This window comes from Lissotriton helveticus, chromosome 9, assembly GCF_964261635.1.
Source record: "Lissotriton helveticus chromosome 9, aLisHel1.1, whole genome shotgun sequence".
NCBI classification, from domain to species: domain Eukaryota; kingdom Metazoa; phylum Chordata; class Amphibia; order Caudata; family Salamandridae; genus Lissotriton; species Lissotriton helveticus.
Window position 1 is genome coordinate 1,261,631,392 of NC_136070.1, and position 18,694 is coordinate 1,261,650,085.

General features: G+C 46.4%; 1 protein-coding gene across 1 annotated transcript in view; it reads right to left on the reverse strand.

Moving 5' to 3' along the window:
• QARS1 (glutaminyl-tRNA synthetase 1) overlaps positions 1-18,694 on the reverse strand; it is a 284,740-nt gene that overhangs the window by 227,558 nt on the left and 38,488 nt on the right. The window contains exons 3-5 of the mRNA XM_078661809.1: positions 16,071-16,180; positions 15,086-15,161; positions 5,524-5,588 (exon numbers count right to left, since the gene is read on the reverse strand). Of these exons, the coding sequence (XP_078517935.1) occupies positions 5,524-5,588; positions 15,086-15,161; positions 16,071-16,180 (251 nt within the window). The remainder of the gene's footprint in view (positions 1-5,523; positions 5,589-15,085; positions 15,162-16,070; positions 16,181-18,694) is intronic.

Consider the following 18,694-nt stretch of genomic DNA (forward strand, 5'->3'; position numbering starts at 1 on the left):
GGACTAAAGGGAACATGGGTTGGGAAGTGAAAGCTAATGTGGGGGCCATATTGGAAGGGTGAATGCGCAGCAAAGTGCAATGCATGACAGATTCAAATCGAATCAAACAATACAATAAATCAAAAATCTATGCAATAGAAGGAAGGTATGTACAATTAAAGATAACTCAGTTCGGTCCGGTCGTTAAGACCGTTCGGTTTGAGCGACTGTAGACGGTAAATCCATTGTAATTCTCTTTGGAGCAAAAGTTTTCGTGTGTCAGTTCCTTCTTTTTTAGAGATGGTTTCAAGGATGATGAATCGAAGTTGTGCAATGGAATGTTTGGCTTCAGCAAAATGGGATGCCACGTTGGATTTCTCAAGTTTGAGCCTGATGTTTGATTTGTGCTCATTTAATCGTATTTTCATTTTACGTTCGGTTTTACCGACGTATAACTTACCGCACGGACATTTTAATGCGTATATGAGGTGTGAGGTGTCACATGTGGCATTGACATGTAGTCTGATCGGATTGCCCTTCATGGGATGTCTGATGAGGTTTCCTTTTATGATGGAATTGCAGTGACTGCAGTTCAGACACGGTAAGGTACCTTTGTATGTCTTAGGCTTCGAAGTGGGATTGGATAGGATTTCCTGTATGTTTTTGTTTCTTGAATAAGCAAACAAAGGAGGTTGCTTGAACATATCACGAAAATCTGGATCCACTTGTAAAATGGACCAGTGCTTGAGAATGATTTTTTTGTAGGTGGTGCTGGATGTTGAAAATTTGGACACCAACACAATGCGTTGATCGTTTTTTTTGGACTGTTTGGTAAGAGCAGTATCTCTGGCGATTTTGTTCACTCTGGATTGTGCCTCGGTCAAGATGGTTGCTGGGTACCCTCGCTCCGAGAAGCGATCGTATGTTTCTTGTATCCGTAGTTCCGCTGTGTTTTCATTGGATACTATGCGTTTGACGCGTAACATTTGTGAGTAGGGCATGTGTTTTTTCAGCGCTCCTTGATGGAAGCTGGAAAAGTGAAGAGTATTGTTGCGATCAGTAGGTTTCCTGAATAGGTCAGTGCTGATGCCATCAGGTGTAATAGTAACATTCACATCTAAGAATGAAATGGTACGGGCATTTATTTGCCATGATAGCTGAATTCGTTCATCTTTTTTGTTCAAGTTGGTGAGAGCTTCGTTAAGTGTTTGTTCAGTGTCGCTCCAAATAAAGAACAGGTCATCGATGTACCTTACGTACATTATGGTGTTGTTCAGTGTCGCTCCAAATAAAGAACAGGTCATCGATGTACCTTACGTACATTATGGTGTTGTTTTGGAAGATAGGGTCTGCATAGATGTGTTGTGTTTCAAGAACGAGAATCATTGGTTTTTACAGTTGTCCGGAATGGCGATGGGAAACTGTGCAGCGCCCACGTATGCCAATATTTTCATGGAAAATTTTGAAACACAACACATCTATGCAGACCCTATCTTCCAAAACAACACCATAATGTACGTAAGGTACATCGATGACCTGTTCTTTATTTGGAGCGACACTGAACAAACACTTAACGAAGCTCTCACCAACTTGAACAAAAAAGATGAACGAATTCAGCTATCATGGCAAATAATGAGGCAGGCGAGCTAGATGGAAGCAAGTGAGCTAGATGGAAGAGTGCCACATACTGATGTAGAAATCGGGCAAGCGAGCTAGATTGGAAGCGTGCCACACACTGAAGCAGCAATCAGGCAGGTGAGCTGGATGGAAGCGTGCCATGTACTGAAGCAGCAATCAGGCAGGTGAGCTAGATGGAAGCATGCCACATACTGATGTAGCAATCAGGCAGGTGAGCTAGATGGAAGTGTGCCACACACTGAAGCAGCAATCAGGCAGGTGAGCTGGATGGAAGCGTGCCATGTACTGAAGCAGCAATCAGGCAGGTGAGCTAGATGGAAGCATGCCACATACTGATGTAGCAATCAGGCAGGTGAGCTAGATGGAAGCATGCCACATACTGATGTAGCAATCAGGCAGGTGAGCTAGATGGAAGTGTGCCACGTACTGATGTAGCAATCGGGCAGGTGAGCTAGATGGAAGTGTGCCACGTACTGATGCAACAATCAGGCAGGCGAGCTAGATGGAAGCATGCCACGTACTGATGCAGCAATCGGGCAAGTGAGCTAGATGGAAGCATGCCACGTACTGATGCAACAATTGGGCAAATGAGCTAGATAGAAGCAAGTGAGCTAGATGGAAGTGTGCCACGTACTGATGCAACAATCAGGCAGGCGAGCTAGATGGAAGCATGCCACGTACTGATGCAGCAATCGGGCAAGTGAGCTAGATGGAAGCATGCCACGTACTGATGCATCAATTGGGCAAATGAGCTAGATAGAAGCATGCCACATACTGATGCAGCAATGAGGCAGGCGAGCTAGATGGAAGCAAGTGAGCTAGATGGAAGAGTGCCACATACTGATGTAGAAATCGGGAAAGCGAGCTAGATGGAAGTGTGCCACACACTGAAGCAGCAATCAGGCAGGTGAGCTGGATGGAAGCGTGCCATGTACTGAAGCAGCAATCAGGCAGGTGAGCTAGATGGAAGCATGCCACATACTGATATAGCAATCAGGCAGGTGAGCTAGATGGAAGTGTGCCACACACTGAAGCAGCAATCAGGCAGGTGAGCTGGATGGAAGCGTGCCATGTACTGAAGCAGCAATCAGGCAGGTGAGCTAGATGGAAGCATGCCACATACTGATGTAGCAATCAGGCAGGTGAGCTAGATGGAAGTGTGCCACGTACTGATGTAGCAATCGGGCAGGTGAGCTAGATGGAAGTGTGCCACGTACTGATGCAACAATCAGGCAGGCGAGCTAGATGGAAGCATGCCACGTACTGATGCAGCAATCGGGCAAGTGAGCTAGATGGAAGCATGCCACGTACTGATGCAACAATTGGGCAAATGAGCTAGATAGAAGCAAGTGAGCTAGATGGAAGTGTGCCACGTACTGATGCAACAATCAGGCAGGCGAGCTAGATGGAAGCATGCCACGTACTGATGCAGCAATCGGGCAAGTGAGCTAGATGGAAGCATGCCACGTACTGATGCATCAATTGGGCAAATGAGCTAGATAGAAGCATGCCACATACTGATGCAGCAATGAGGCAGGCGAGCTAGATGGAAGCAAGTGAGCTAGATGGAAGAGTGCCACATACTGATGTTGAAATCGGGAAAGCGAGCTAGATGGAAGTGTGCCACACACTGAAGCAGCAATCAGGCAGGTGAGCTGGATGGAAGCGTGCCATGTACTGAAGCAGCAATCAGGCAGGTGAGCTAGATGGAAGCATGCCACATACTGATGTAGCAATCAGGCAGGTGAGCTAGATGGAAGTGTGCCACACACCGAAGCAGCAATCAGGCAGGTGAGCTGGATGGAAGCGTGCCACGTACTGAAGCAGCAATCAGGCAGGTGAGCTAGATGGAAGCATGCCACATACTGATGTAGCAATCAGGCAGGTGAGCTAGATGGAAGTGTGCCACGTACTGATGTAGCAATCGGGCAGGTGAGCTAGATGGAAGTGTGCCACGTACTGATGCAACAATCAGGCAGGCGAGCTAGATGGAAGCATGCCACGTACTGATGCAGCAATCGGGCAAGTGAGCTAGATGGAAGCATGCCACGTACTGATGCAACAATTGGGCAAATGAGCTAGATAGAAGCAAGTGAGCTAGATGGAAGTGTGCCACGTACTGATGCAACAATCAGGCAGGCGAGCTAGATGGAAGCATGCCACGTACTGATGCAGCAATCGGGCAAGTGAGCTAGATGGAAGCATGCCACGTACTGATGCAACAATTGGGCAAATGAGCTAGATAGAAGCATGCCACATACTGATGCAGCAATGAGGCAGGCGAGCTAGATGGAAGCAAGTGAGCTAGATGGAAGAGTGCCACATACTGATGTAGAAATCGGGAAAGCGAGCTAGATGGAAGTGTGCCACACACTGAAGCAGCAATCAGGCAGGTGAGCTAGATGGAAGCAGGTGAGCTAGATGGAAGCATGCCACATACTGATGTAGCAATCAGGCAGGTGAGCTAGATGGAAGCGTGCCACGTACTGATGCAGCAATCAGGCAGGTGAGCTAGATGGAAGTGTGCCACACACTGAAGCAGCAATCAGGCAGGTGAGCTGGATGGAAGCGTGCCATGTACTGAAGCAGCAATCAGGCAGGTGAGCTAGATGGAAGCATGCCACATACTGATGTAGCAATCAGGCAGGTGAGCTAGATGGAAGTGTGCCACGTACTGATGTAGCAATCGGGCAGGTGAGCTAGATGGAAGTGTGCCACGTACTGATGCAACAATCAGGCAGGCGAGCTAGATGGAAGCATGCCACGTACTGATGCAGCAATCGGGCAAGTGAGCTAGATGGAAGCATGCCACGTACTGATGCAACAATTGGGCAAATGAGCTAGATAGAAGCATGCCACATACTGATGCAGCAATGAGGCAGGCGAGCTAGATGGAAGCAAGTGAGCTAGATGGAAGAGTGCCACATACGGATGTAGAAATCGGGAAAGCGAGCTAGATGGAAGTGTGCCACACACTGAAGCAGCAATCAGGCAGGTGAGCTAGATGGAAGCAGGTGAGCTAGATGGAAGCATGCCACATACTGATGTAGCAATCAGGCAGGTGAGCTAGATGGAAGCGTGCCACGTACTGATGCAACAATCAGGCAGGCGAGCTAGATGGAAGCATGCCACGTACTGATGCAGCAATCGGGCAAGTGAGCTAGATGGAAGCATGCCACGTACTGATGCAACAATTGGGCAAATGAGCTAGATAGAAGCATGCCACATACTGATGCAGCAATGAGGCAGGCGAGCTAGATGGAAGCAAGTGAGCTAGATGGAAGAGTGCCACATACTGATGTAGAAATCGGGAAAGCGAGCTAGATGGAAGTGTGCCACACGCTGAAGCTGCAATCAGGCAGGTGAGCTAGATGGAAGCAGGTGAGCTAGATGGAAGCATGCCACATACTGATGTAGCAATCAGGCAGGTGAGCTAAATGGAAGTGTGCCACATACTGATGCAGCAAACAGACAGGTGAGCTAGATGGAAGCGTGCAATATAGTGAGGAAGCACTCAGGCAGGTGAGCTAGATGGAAGCGTGCCACGTACTGATGCAGCAATCAGGCAAGTTAGCTAGATGGAAGCGTGCCACGCACTGATGCAGCAATCAGGGTTAAGATCTGCTAACTGAGCAGTGGCGCAGCTTAGCAGGACCCTGGGGATGGGTTGTAGAAGCCAAACTGTGTGAGAGTCTATCCCTGTGCGACACTGTATACCTCCACTCCACGTATGGGGAGAGGGATGCACTGTAGCTTCAGTTCGGGATATCAGAGACCACAGTGCCCGTAAGAGGCGTGCTACAATGAGGCTGGTTCACTGAAATCAACACAAATGTTGGAGGTGCAGAGTCCCCGCCTGCTCCAGTGCACACTTGATAGGCAGAGATTTTTTACTTTTGCTCCTACCTGCAAGTCGACTTCATTCTTAATGATCTTCCCATCTGCCCACTTTAACTTGCTTCTTGCCTCGCCTAAAAACAACGAAAACAAAGAATCACTTTTTACTAAAAAGACAAATTTTGAAGAAAAAAAATTCCCCAATCTTCAAGTTCATAGATGGGTAATTAAGAATCTCAGAAATATGCGGTTGGCTTCACAAAGTTTATAAAACATGAAAGCTTTTGTATGACAAAACGCACAACAAAATATTTATTTTCTTCTCTTTTTCTCATCAAAGTCAAGTCTCCAGGCTTGCGCACGTTGCAAATTGGAAATAAATTTCAAGTGCATTACACACAACAAGAGTCAAAATCAGGAGGCCGTTTTCATCCTCAATCTAATAAAGTCATTTAGACCCCGGTGATAAAGTTAATGAAAATTATGAATGAGACAATCCTTTCACCATACTACAATCAATACGAACGATGCGACCGGGAACAGCGCTCAACTGGCCAGTTGTCTCTGGACCATGCAGAACTCAGAGGCCAGGCTCACTCGTAACCTGGCTCCCACCCCACAATATGTAATCAACAAGGACTAACTATATGTGACCGTGTTATAGGACTCCGAACTGTATTGTCAGCAGAAACCCATTAGGTTTGGTCATGAAGCCCTCACCCACCAACCTGTTTGGTGGCATGCTTCATCATCGGGCCCACCCAGTGACATTGAGTGTGTCCAGGGTGTGCTTCGACGCCCGATTACAGCGGAGCAGGTATATTACTGAGAGTGCAGTGTGGTGGTGTGGAAAGTGAAGTTAAAATGCTATACAGTGGTCCCAGTACCCGAGGGTACCTACATTTTAATGACTGGGCCTCTGTTAGCGGTTAAAAACAAGGCGAGTGGATGTTGTGGTGGTAAAATTAAGACCTCCTACATCCCCACAATAACATCACATCACACCTCAACTGGCTCCCGATCCACAAGCACAGACTAGTCAAACTCCTTATGCACACATTCACATCCCGGCACAACACTGGCCCCACCTACCTCAACAACCGCAACTTCCACAAGCCAACCAGGTACCTCCGCACAGCCCGACTCCTACTTGTGCTCATCCCTCGCCCCCTTCATAGAACCAGAACCGGTGGTCGTGCTTTTGCCTACCTCACTCCCAAAGGCTTGAACAACCTGACCGTGCCAGTCAGAGCCGCCCCCTCAGGTCATGAATTATGAAAGAAACCGAAGACTTGGCTTGTCACCCAGGCCAAGTCATGGCTTGGCCAAGGCTGCTGCACCTTTCAGCAGCAGGATACCGTTACGGGGAATCGCACGCCCTGAAAATACCCATTACAATGCTGTGGTTGTCTGTGTATCCCACAGATTAAGAGCCCTATTGAGGACCCACGAATCTTAAAATATTGTGGTAATTTACATATCCCTGCCACAGGGATATGACTCAAAAGACCCAGAAAGGAAATGGAGTGTAAAATAAAAATCTATTGCCCTTGCTTCTTGCCTCAGAAACGAGGACAATGTACATAACGAATGGGAAGGGAAACCTTTGAACCCATGATCCCTTTGCACTTCCCATCACCCCAACCCATTATGACGGGTACAACTTGGCACACACTTTCATAGTTATGAAATGAATGAAACGTTGGTGTAGAACAGGGATGGAAAGTCAACTTCCTGGCCAGTGAAAATCTCCATTTGTGACAAAAATAAAGAAGCACAAACAGTAGTGGATATCGCAAGACAGCAAAGGGGGACAAGAGACCCTACATTACAGGCTAGTGTAAAGGTTAAACTCCCAACATGAGGCTTCCTAACATTAGACAAATTAGCAATGAAAATGTTGTTTTATCTACAACCCTGCAAACACAAGGAGATGGACAGAGCACTGACATTTTTCAGACACTCCCCACAAGTCACAGATCTGGGTTGACTCCATCATCGTTCTTTAGCTCACATCGCCACCCCAGTTCAGACCCAGCTATATGCAAATCAGTCTTGACCCTATGCCTCATGGGAACAGTCCAGCCCGAGCGGCCAAGCTAGGTCTTCTCTGGACCGGAAAAACGCATTCTGGCACAGGTTTAGGGGTAACGCCCCTCATCAGCCAGGCTAGCTTGAATCCAGTGGCAAAGTGAGCAAGGGACCCACGTCTGGGCATACCCTGCCACACTTATGGCGGCCAAAGCAAACGGAAGGAGATGATGGACGGAGCGCTGAAACTTTTCAGACACTCACCCCCAGTCACAGATCTGGGTTGATTTGCATACAGCTGTGTCTGAAGTATGGTGGCGAAGTGAGCTAAAGAACGAGGATGGATTCAACCCAGATCTGTGACTGGGGGTCGCTCGGACACAGACACACACGCAAGTAAAAAGAAGGGTGGGACCAATGCCACATTTTCATTAAAACCAAGATCTAGGTCAATAAGTTCCATTCACCTTGTGTGTACGTTTATCGTATGTGGCTATCCAGTAAATCCTGCGTGGAGTTAATACTTCCTGTCCCTACTTTGGGCCAGCCCCAAAACAATGTACGTCTCAGCCTAAGGATTTCTACAGCCTCCTTACACTTTCAGGCAAAGATAAACTAAAATAGACTTCAATGCCACGTACCAATTGTTTTGGACCTCCCCACCCCACCCCCTCCCCTCCCCTCCTCCCCGCAGGAAAAAATCCCAGCATAGATGTATTTCAAACTGTGTACTTCATAGGCTACTCACACCCCACAGTCCAGAAACAACTGCGGTAAAGTGTGTGGAACTCCGCTACGGGGACTGAAGTAGTGAGGACGCTCCGACGACATAAAATGGCGGTTGGCGAGTAGAGAATTCAAGGCTCATTTGAACGACATCTATGCCCATGAAGGTTTACTCAAGCACCGTATTCATAAGCATTTGCCCCGATACACCTTCCGGTAAGATAATTATGCCAATATTCTTAGACTTTGCGGTGCTCCCTTCGTGACGAGGCCCGACCTTAAAATGGCGGCCGTGAATTCAAAGTGGAGATTGGCGATCTGTTTATAGTGGGGATATGTAATGAAGACTGGGCGTGTGTGTTTCCGCTGTTATTGCAGCGCGAGGGGCATAAGTGAAGCACTCCTTAGAGAGACTGACATTACCTACTTGGCGAATTTATTAAAGAATGATGCCTGACCCCAAGATGGCGGTTCCATGACGACGAGGAAGCTTTGTTGTCCGCGGTGGTAACGTGCGATGCAGCTGTGGCGTGCAAACATTTGTATTCCCACAACGCTTGATTTAAATGTGGAGCGCTCCAGAGTCTGCCAATTTCATGGCAACAAATTTAAGCCTATTTTTGACGTTCTTACGAGTTGAGCCTAGTGGGCACTGAAGGCTCAGTCTTAACATTGTTGAGAGGTCACTTAATTCGTTATAACCAAAATATGGACTTTGCGGCTAACTTCTATTTCCGTGTCCTGACCCTAAAATGGCTGCTACGTGTGTATTGTGGGGTCCGACTTGCTGGCTTCTTTGATGTAATTACGTATGCCAGGAGCTGGTATGCTCGATGGGGCTGCAGAACGGGAGGGCCCAGATTTTCTCCCCGATTATGCAAGAATGACTCTGGAGACGCCACGCCGGACCTGCCACTCACCCCCTCTGAAGACATGCGGACACTGGCCCTGTCCTCCTGCCGCTTCACGGCATAGATTGCACTCGCTATGCTTTCGATTCTTTGTGAATTTTGGGGACCGACCAAGGTCTCAACCCCCCTGCCTGACCTCAAGTTGGCCGCCTCAGTTGGTCTCTCCACGATGCTCTACGCTCCCGGACAATAGAACTGGTCAGCGTCCTGAGCTTAACCACATCCCTCACCTGACCTTGATTTTGCTCTCCCTCCTGGACATGTACTCTGAACCTTGCCTCGACTGTAGAGACCCTGCTATTTGACAGATGTCCGGTGGAGCAACCGGTTAGCTGAAGAGGAGATGGGTTGTGGATTCCCCCTTGGCCGTGACCTACCCAGACGGATTTTGGGCAGACTTTCCTTCATCTGTCGTTTCCCCCTCCTACCCCTTTCCCCTCTACGCTCCCTTCTCGCCTTCTACCCCTTTAATGTTTTTAGGTCTCGCGACCTATCGATGTGCGCATGCGCATCGAGCGGAGCGAGAATTCAAGCGGCGAAAACATCATGAAACCACCAGCTTTTTGCTGGCGTTTTCATGGCGTTTTCATGAAGTTCATGTGAACCACGTGTTCAAACATGAACGCGCATCAGCCTCCCTCCATTTGCCGCACAGCACATCAAAGGGCTTCGCCCAGCGTGCGCTCTGCGGCTTCTCCTCCCCTAATTACGCCACACACAGCCTTCCTTTCATTTCTCCTCCCCCTCCCCAGCCAGCTTCCTCCAGGCCGTGTTCCCTCAGATATGCTATTGCATATCGTTTGCTACCTCTTGTATTTTGTTGCTCTTGATACTTGCAGAACTGTCACTATTGCCTCATGTAACGTAACGTTTGCTTTTGTAACATGCTCACTTGTAATTTTTGCTTCATGTATCACTACTGCCCCATTGCCTTGGGCTCTCGCGCCCCTTTCTCCCTCTCTCAGAAACCCCTCCATCCTCATTACTAGCCTGCTGGGCGTCTGAAAGGAAACTGAGCCAACTGAACTGTGCAACATCAGGGATGGCGAGAGGGGACGGCGATCGGCCATTAATGAATTGAACGGCAAGCCTCGCCATATCAGGGGTCTGACTGAACTATCCACTGTATCTCTGCGGTATCTATCCTTTAGCGGGCCTGGAGGGGCATTTTATTACCGTTCTAACAAGTTACTCTGTGCAAATGTCTGCAGCGCTCAGAACAGAAGACTGCTGATTTCCTTTACATCAAAAGCTGGCAGGATAGCTCACTGAGGCGCTAGATGCTGACAGCAGTGCGTGACATCATGACACGGTAACAGTCACTTGCAGATCCCAGGTATCCCTTCAAGCCTTCAGTCACTTGTCTATTTCTTTGCGTATGACCGTGTGCTTTGTTCTGCTACCTTTCGGCTAGGTATATGCTAAATAAATGGCACACACATGCATAGTCGTAGGCCTTGACTTTTAATCAGGAAGGTTCACTCATGCCTACATCCTTCGATTAATTGTGCACCATTACATTGAGTAATAACACCTGTTGACAAGCGCTTTAAAAGCTCGTCGGGGGTAGTAAGTGCTACATAAATGCAATTACAATGCAGATAGCTGTAAGATCTCTGAATGTACAAGTGACTATGTGCTATAATATAAATATTTATTTGTTACTGCTCATTGCCACATGTGTCTCTTCAACACCACAGCCCCGAGGAATAAGACGTGTGAAGGTTATTGGTAAATAAATAATGGGAATGCTGCAGACTTCACACAACCTCACGCCTCCTTCCTTATACAGCATCACACAACCCAGGCAAAAGCACGCTTGCTCAATCCCTCACTGATGTAGCGCCGCCGATAATTATTTAGACACTGCTTCGGGTTCCACGAAATTCCTACTTTATTTCTATTTTGAGAGATTTCTACTCAGCGAAGATCGAACCATCGCTTTCAAAGCACCGTCAGGCAAAAGCAATTACCTTCGACTTTTGGTAAACCTGAACTGCCGGCTCTGTATGACAAAGAGAAACAAGTGACTTCCGCACTGAGAAAACACAGGTAACGCACTAGAAAGTGGCGCCTGTGTTCCAAGAAGCAATCACAGGCAGACAGTGAGGTAGTTGGTGAGCAAAGGAAGGTTTGGAGGGCAGAGCTAGAGACAAAGTGGAAATAAGGAAAACAAACAAGACAAGCATTGGCATAGCCAATAGGTCTCGCTTGTGGGACCTTATAAGTATTTAGTTTTGCAGCACAATATCCTTGGTGCAACAAGGATATTGTGCTGCAAAACTAAATACTTACAAGGTCCCACAAGCGAGACCTATTGGCAATGCCAATGCTTGTTTCTGTTGAGACCTAGCCATTTGACCGATGCCCAGTGGAGCTATCCGATAGCTGAAGAGATGGGCCGCAGATTCCCCCCTCGGCTGTCACCTACCCAGCCGGACATTATGCAAACTTTACCTTTGTCTCTCCGCTGTATATAAACTACCCCTTTTGCCCTCGCCCCCTTTCCATTTGTCACCCCATTTTCCTTCTACGCTCCTAAAAAGTTTTTACTGGTATATTTTGTAACTTGTAACTGATGTAAAGTTTGTAAACTATGTTGGAACATTATGTAAAGCACTCGGATACCTTCGGGTCTAGCCAGTGCTATATAAAACTCTTTAAATAAATCAAATAAATAAAATGTGCTACTACCTCCTCGTAGCTTTTATCACATTCCTACACAGTATCGACACCTTTCTTCTTGAACCACTGCTGGCCCCACACAAGGACCCAGATCACTCCCCTCAATGCTGCCCTGCTGGCAGTAGCTGGAGTCCTTCCAATATGACATTTCCCCCGATACCTTATTTTTTTAGATACTTAAAAGCTGCCTTTCCCCATTTCAATACTTTCATGATAAAGAGGTAATGCACTAACCACAAGTGTGCTGATATTATTCTGACAAAAGCCACACTTACATGCAGCTAATGCCGCACAGCTACAGCCGCCCGTAACTGAACTTCAAACACTTCCTCCATCGGCCAAACTCAACCCTAATTCCATCATCCATTCTCTTCGAAAGGGCCATCCAGGGACACTATCAACCAGACGGTATGATGGCCTCGTAAGGGTTGTGAAGCACTAGAAATTGTCCTGCAGCAGCCTTTAAAACCGAAAGTTGCCGTGGCTTTCTACAAGCGCGGCATCGACTGTGCGTCATAATTAGATCCTTGTGATCACACGGACAGCCTTGCAATATGGATCTGGCTCTTAATATGCCCTTTGTGGTGCGTAATGTGATCAATGGCTTGTGGTCGCTTGTAATAGGGAATTTCGTTGCCCACACAAAAGGCCAAAGGTAATGCACCGTGCACACACAGGGCAAGGTTTTCAGTCCGTCTTTTTGGTCAACAGTCCTCAGTTTCGTACAGCTTGCATTAATAAGAAAACGAGTTACTTACCTGTAACTACGGTTATCCAGTATTGGTATCTTTCATAGATTCACATGCCTGATTCAGATTTTCATGCATGTGAATCTATGAAAGATACCCTAATACTGGATAAGAAAACGAGTTACTTGCCTGTAACTACGGTTATCCAGTATTGGTATCTTTCATAGATTCACATGCATGAAAATCTGAATCAGGCATGTGAATCTATGAAAGATACCCTAATACTGGATAATCAGATTTGGGTGAAATCCCTTTAACTGCATTGCACGAGTTCTTTCACCAGTTTATCTTATGTGAACTGTAATCCCGCCAAGAATGTATAAACCAAAGTGCATTTGCCACACATTCAAAATGTAATCAACATGAAATGTCTCAAAGCCTAAAAATTTCCCCCAATAGCTGTGTGTTTGACTGAGCTGCATCTTGCTGGAACAAGCCCATCACAGCTGGATTACACCCTCCACCCCCTTCCTCGTCCTTCTTTGTACCTTAAACATCACATTTGCTACCTGTATTCTGCATTTTCATTCCACTACAGCAAATTCACTTCCTTGCAAAGTTGACAATTTCCTCCGGTCATGCTCCATTTTATCTACTTCCATTTCCAAGACATTTAATTCCATCAAAGATTGCACAAATCAAGAACTAGATCAAAAGGCCGAAGCACATGCGCTTATATTGGCAACAACCCGCGTAGGTGTGGTGGATGCAATGAACAGCCTGGGCTTTCGGGGTAACACCACTGAATAGGATGCAACATAAACCGGCGCCATCTTGGGTAAGCCACAACTTCCTTTGATATTGCATGATAAGGATATAACCACCTTCAAACAAACCACTCCTTTCCGGCAATGAAGCATAACCAACCAGAAGGAAGTCTGTGGTAGGCGTATTATTTTTATCTGCTGCTCAATGGTTTAACTCATCCTCTGTTTACGGTCCTACTTTGCACTTTAACTTTCAATACAGCATTTCTCTCAACCATTATCTGTAGCAAAAATATCATTCACTTTTGCTTTCTTATGCTGTGGTAATCAACTTCCACTTTCAGCCCCTGCTCCCTGCTGTCAGGATTCACCTTTAGTTTTAAGTTTCACTAATTTCTCTACCTTTACAATTTACCTCCCCAAAAACTTTACAATACATGATCCCTTGGCCTCCTATACTTTGAACACACAGTCCAGCACACTGAAAGCGAACATATTACTTGAAGACCCAACACGATCAGATGTGGACGCACATCTGTGAGTCTGCTTCTCACTCCACAAACTGCAAACATCTTTCCAGGCCTTCTCACCTTTCAAGGTTTCAAATTGATCACCACCCAAACATTACACACCCATATTTCTCCCCTGTACTCGCTGTGGGACCCGGTTATATTCCTTCCCCATCTGCTTTCATGTCCAACAGGAAACTGCCAACATCACGTGTTCAGTGGGCTCCCTTTCACGCACCCTGAGCTACTCGCCAGGTTTTAAACATGTGTGCATGAACCTCCATAATCCAAGACTGCATCAACCTGTGTATTCCTGCACCAAATTATGGAATTCTTTGCCTGTCTCCATTCGTAGTATTTACGGCTTACTGTCATTTCGGAAAGCTATTAAGACCTTTCTTTTCCCACTGATTTAGGGCCCCTTTCTTTTCAGCCTACACTGTTATCTTGTACAATTTGACGGTCAGTGCCGGGACGCCCCTTAGCTGGGGCAGCTGTGCGCTTTAACAAAATTCTAACATAACATAACATATTCATCCTAAATTTAGTTTCCCCTTGCTCCACTGACATTTTCTTTTTAAAGTATCTCTTCTATATATTTTTTCTAAATTAACCTTACTCACTGTGAACCACAGGCGACATAGTTAGCTTACTATTCTCATTTATTACTTGGACACCTTTACCAGCTAGCTCCGCTCTATGCACAATAGCCGCCGCTTCATATAATGCGGTGGGTCCCTTTTTTAGCAACTCTCCTTTAACTGCCCAACTGCATGCATTACAATGTAATCTCCAATTCCCTGAACCGGTTGGTCCTCTGCGCATCAACATCCAGAAGGATTTGGTGGAAAGACCCAACGGTGAACGTTATCCTCTTGAGTAACGCTGCATTATCTTAGACTAGAGGGCGAAGTACCCAATCCACAGAGAATTTAGGACTCACCTGGTCAGCTCTGTAGTAGACTAGAAGTTCTTGGCTTTTGCAGTCCCTGCACTACAGTTGCATCAATCGCAGACCGATTGACACCATATTTCTCCTTCATTGTTCCACTTTTACACCAAAGGTCATATTTAAATATGGTAAATAGGAAGGCGTGCCGTACTCTGGGAAGCCCTATCACAACAACTCACCCCCCCATCCTTAAAAATCAAGATCACTTCAGACTGCCTGGATTTCACACAACTTCACGACTTTCCAACCACTTGTTTCTACTCCTAATTGGCTCTGGTGAAGCTCAACAAAATTGTGTAGCTCTTTACAGTCCTATGAACAAAATCTAAAACCATCCTAGTGGAGTCCTCAGAGCACTCACCCATCAGCAGGCCCATGTTGAAGTGGTATCGCTCCAACTGCAGCTGAGCCTTGTACTTGCTGATGACGGCTTCAACCTGGAGGATAGAGACGGGTTGACACATGATCATGAATTGTAACAGCAAACAACTGAACCAAGAGACAAAACTAAGATGCATTTGTACCAGTCACTCACAGGATACACACTTACAGGGACAGGGTGATCAAAAAGAAAAACAAAATTAAAGGACTGGAAAGTGTAGCTTCAGCATCCATCATTATTTGATAAACCACTGACATTTTAAGATCATAGCACTGAGATTTCGGACAAGGTTGCTGGACCTCTGCATGGCTTTGCAAAGCTGTGGCGGCCCATGCACATTTTTACGGAAAGCCCTGTTTTTCTCAGCAGCCCACCTCACTGAAGATGCAGGCAATTTTATCTCACCTCACTTGAGCACCACTTATCAATGATCACTACTGTATTACCAGTGAGTCTACCCCCAGGTGGAGGATAGCATACCAGAAAAACCCAATGATGATGCGGTCACGTTTATAATTAGGCGGACAATTAAGATATACCGCCCGATCACCTATGTACGTGAATGAGGGTTTTTAAGACTGCCAAGAATACTGGACCCTGGTTACCCAGGTACAGGTGATCCATTCTCCATTGATAATTGAATATTGTAGGTCCCCTAAGGTTGACTTTTTAAATACTCAGATGAGCTTTGCTTTAAGATTGATAGATGGTGCCAACTTGTGGTGGACTGCAAGAAATAAGTGCTGGTTTGGTAAAATATTTGGGCACTGGCACAAATTAAGCACTGCTTCATCCAATAGTCCTCTATCCAAGAGTACTCACAAATTAGTCACAATTGAAACATTTACTCAAGCAGACATCTACAAGAGACATGTCCGGATTCACTCATTCAGCCATTCACACTGGTAACGTGCAATGTTCCCTTTTTGGCCTGTAAAGTTCGTCTAGTCCGCGTTTTACTCACAGCCTCTTCGATTTCTTCCGGGGTCACTGTGACGCCAACACCGCACTCCTTCTCGAAGTCTGCAGTACTGATTGGATCGAGAGGGTGACTTTTCACGTAATCCAAAGCCGCTGGAAGAAAATAAACGTGCAACAGTGTCCTTAAAACGCCTTTGCAGCCAGCAGTCCACCGATTCCATTTGTACAGCAAATGGCTCTTCAAAAGGCATAACAACATGACTAATACAGCTCAAGCGCTGAATTATTTATAAGCGAGAACATTAAAAGATATTGATTTTTAGTGTCCGGCCAACCTCAAATCGCGCAAGAGGAGAGGTGTCATAATTGAATCACTTACCAGAAGATCTAAATTGATACAAATCCTCAAATGAACTGAAAAACCATAGATGCTGGGGTTCATAAAATGAATTGATTGGGCTTCCATACCCATCTGCCGCTCTCACAATCGTTTAAACGCAGGTCAACGAGTTCCTGAAGGGAGTGAGCGATTGACCCGCTCAGCGCGAGCATGGATCCGCAGAAAAATTAAATATACCCAAGACGGCGGCACATTTGCTACGTTACCCGATCCTGGCAAACGGAATGACCCAAAGCCAGAAGGACAACAGCCATAACTAGTCGCGCGAAAGGTCTATGGTGCAAAGAAGTTGGTCTTGGTAACCAAGATTGGGATCTTGGCGGGTTCTCGCAGTGGCGTCAGCAGGCTCGAGACCGTAAAGTGCAGGAAGGAGAAGACGAGCTACTAGGTCTGCTCATGCTCTGCACTGCAGGGACGGGAATGCCGGCCCAGTCCAGATCTGGCAGGATCAACCTTTTCGCCACTTCTGAAAAGGAACTGTAGAACCAACCCTTGCCTGTTCACAGAGTTTCTACCAGAGGACCTTACCCCCCACACTTTATCCAGAACTTAGCCTCCATCTTGGCTTCAGTGACTCAATAAGGGCTTTAGGATCCAGGAGTATAGTAACCTCAGTACTAAAGGATAGTGTCTTCTTAAAGGGGTACTCCCCCACCTCAAACAAATAGCTCCTACCTTTAACTAGCTAAACTAGACACAGGATAGCACCTTCTTAAAGAGTTACTCCCAGGGCTTTAAGTGGGCCGGGTCTCACTGGTGCTCAGCACCGGCAGTCTTTTACAGGGGGCCTCGAAACGGGTCCCTATCGGGCTCTGTTTTGTGCCCTGATACAGGCGGTCTGTTTTTTTCGGGACAGCAGGCACATCGATGTGTGCGTGCTCAGACTGCTCACTAGTGGAGAAGTGACAGCATGACGTCATGCCAGGCGAGTGGTGTAGTGGAAGGGAAATCCTATAAAGAGTCCTTTTCTCTTTGGATTTCCCTTCTCTTTTTTAAATTCAGGAGCAGCAACATTGTCGCGGTGCCACCAGGGATTCAAGTGGAAGCTTTTTCAATATTATATACAAGCCATAGTTGCTGCTTATTTATCTTACGCAACTAACAACCATTGAAAAAGACAATAGTCCTGACTTGTAAGTATGATGTTACTTGTTGTATCACATCTGGATACGATAACAGAAACAGCAAAATACAAGTTGAGCGGCACACTATGCTCATTACAGGTTTTAGCGTACGTGTTCTTAATTAAATTGGCCATCTCATCCCACTTAAAGTCCTGGGAACTTCAACACTCCTAAACAAATAGCGCCTACCTTTAGCTAGCTAAACTAGACACAGGATAGCACCTTCTCAAAGGGGTACTCCCACACTCCCAAACAAACAGCCCCTACCTTTAACTATCTAATCGTTCAAAGATCTTAACTGGAGATTCCTTTAGCCTGCAAACATTGACCTGGGTGGCCAGTCCACTGGAATTTATTAAGGTGAATTTCTGCAGTTTGAAACCTCATGAAAATATGGACATTTTTAACCAAGGAAGCTCAACCTTGAAAGGCATCTAATTTTAACCTGGGGGCATATCCGCTAAACTGCACACCCTTTGAAAGTCTGTGCGAAGGGTTTGCGTGCAGAGCTCTGCACATGCTTTAAGTGGCATTTCTCTGTAGACACACGTGCTCATTTGTACAATATGAAAGTGCAGATCGCTCTCAGGACAGCCCAGGGGACCGATGCATGGTTTCAAGCAGATCGTCTGTAAAACAAATTGCTTCCTCCGAGTGGATCACATTGCAATATTCAGCCTTTTCTGCAAAGCCGAGGTATCCAACATGATCTTGTTAAAGTGTCAAACTGCATCGATTATTTTTTTCCTAGCAAGAGCTTCCTTCGAAACACAAATGCAGTTTTAATTCACAAGTGGCGCATCTCGGATGTTACTCTGAAAAGGCCAGGTATAACAACTCCACTGTTAGCCAGATGTGGGCCTGCTGTGCAAAGGCCAGCTCTTTGGTTAAAGTCAACATTTAAAGCAAATGGCTGTGGCTCACAAGCATGCAATGGCTGGGACCATTGGGAAGACTTCCACTGCAGCAGTGATGGGACACTGAGCAGTGGTCTGGGTTCTGGCCTACAGAAGCATGTGTGACAACTACTACAATGCAGTAGTAAGACGAGAAGCCGGGTACGCGAGCATCTCTTCTAGGTACTATGGCAAAGCCTCTGATCTGCCATGGTTACGTCAGCCTTGCAGGATTCGATACCATTAG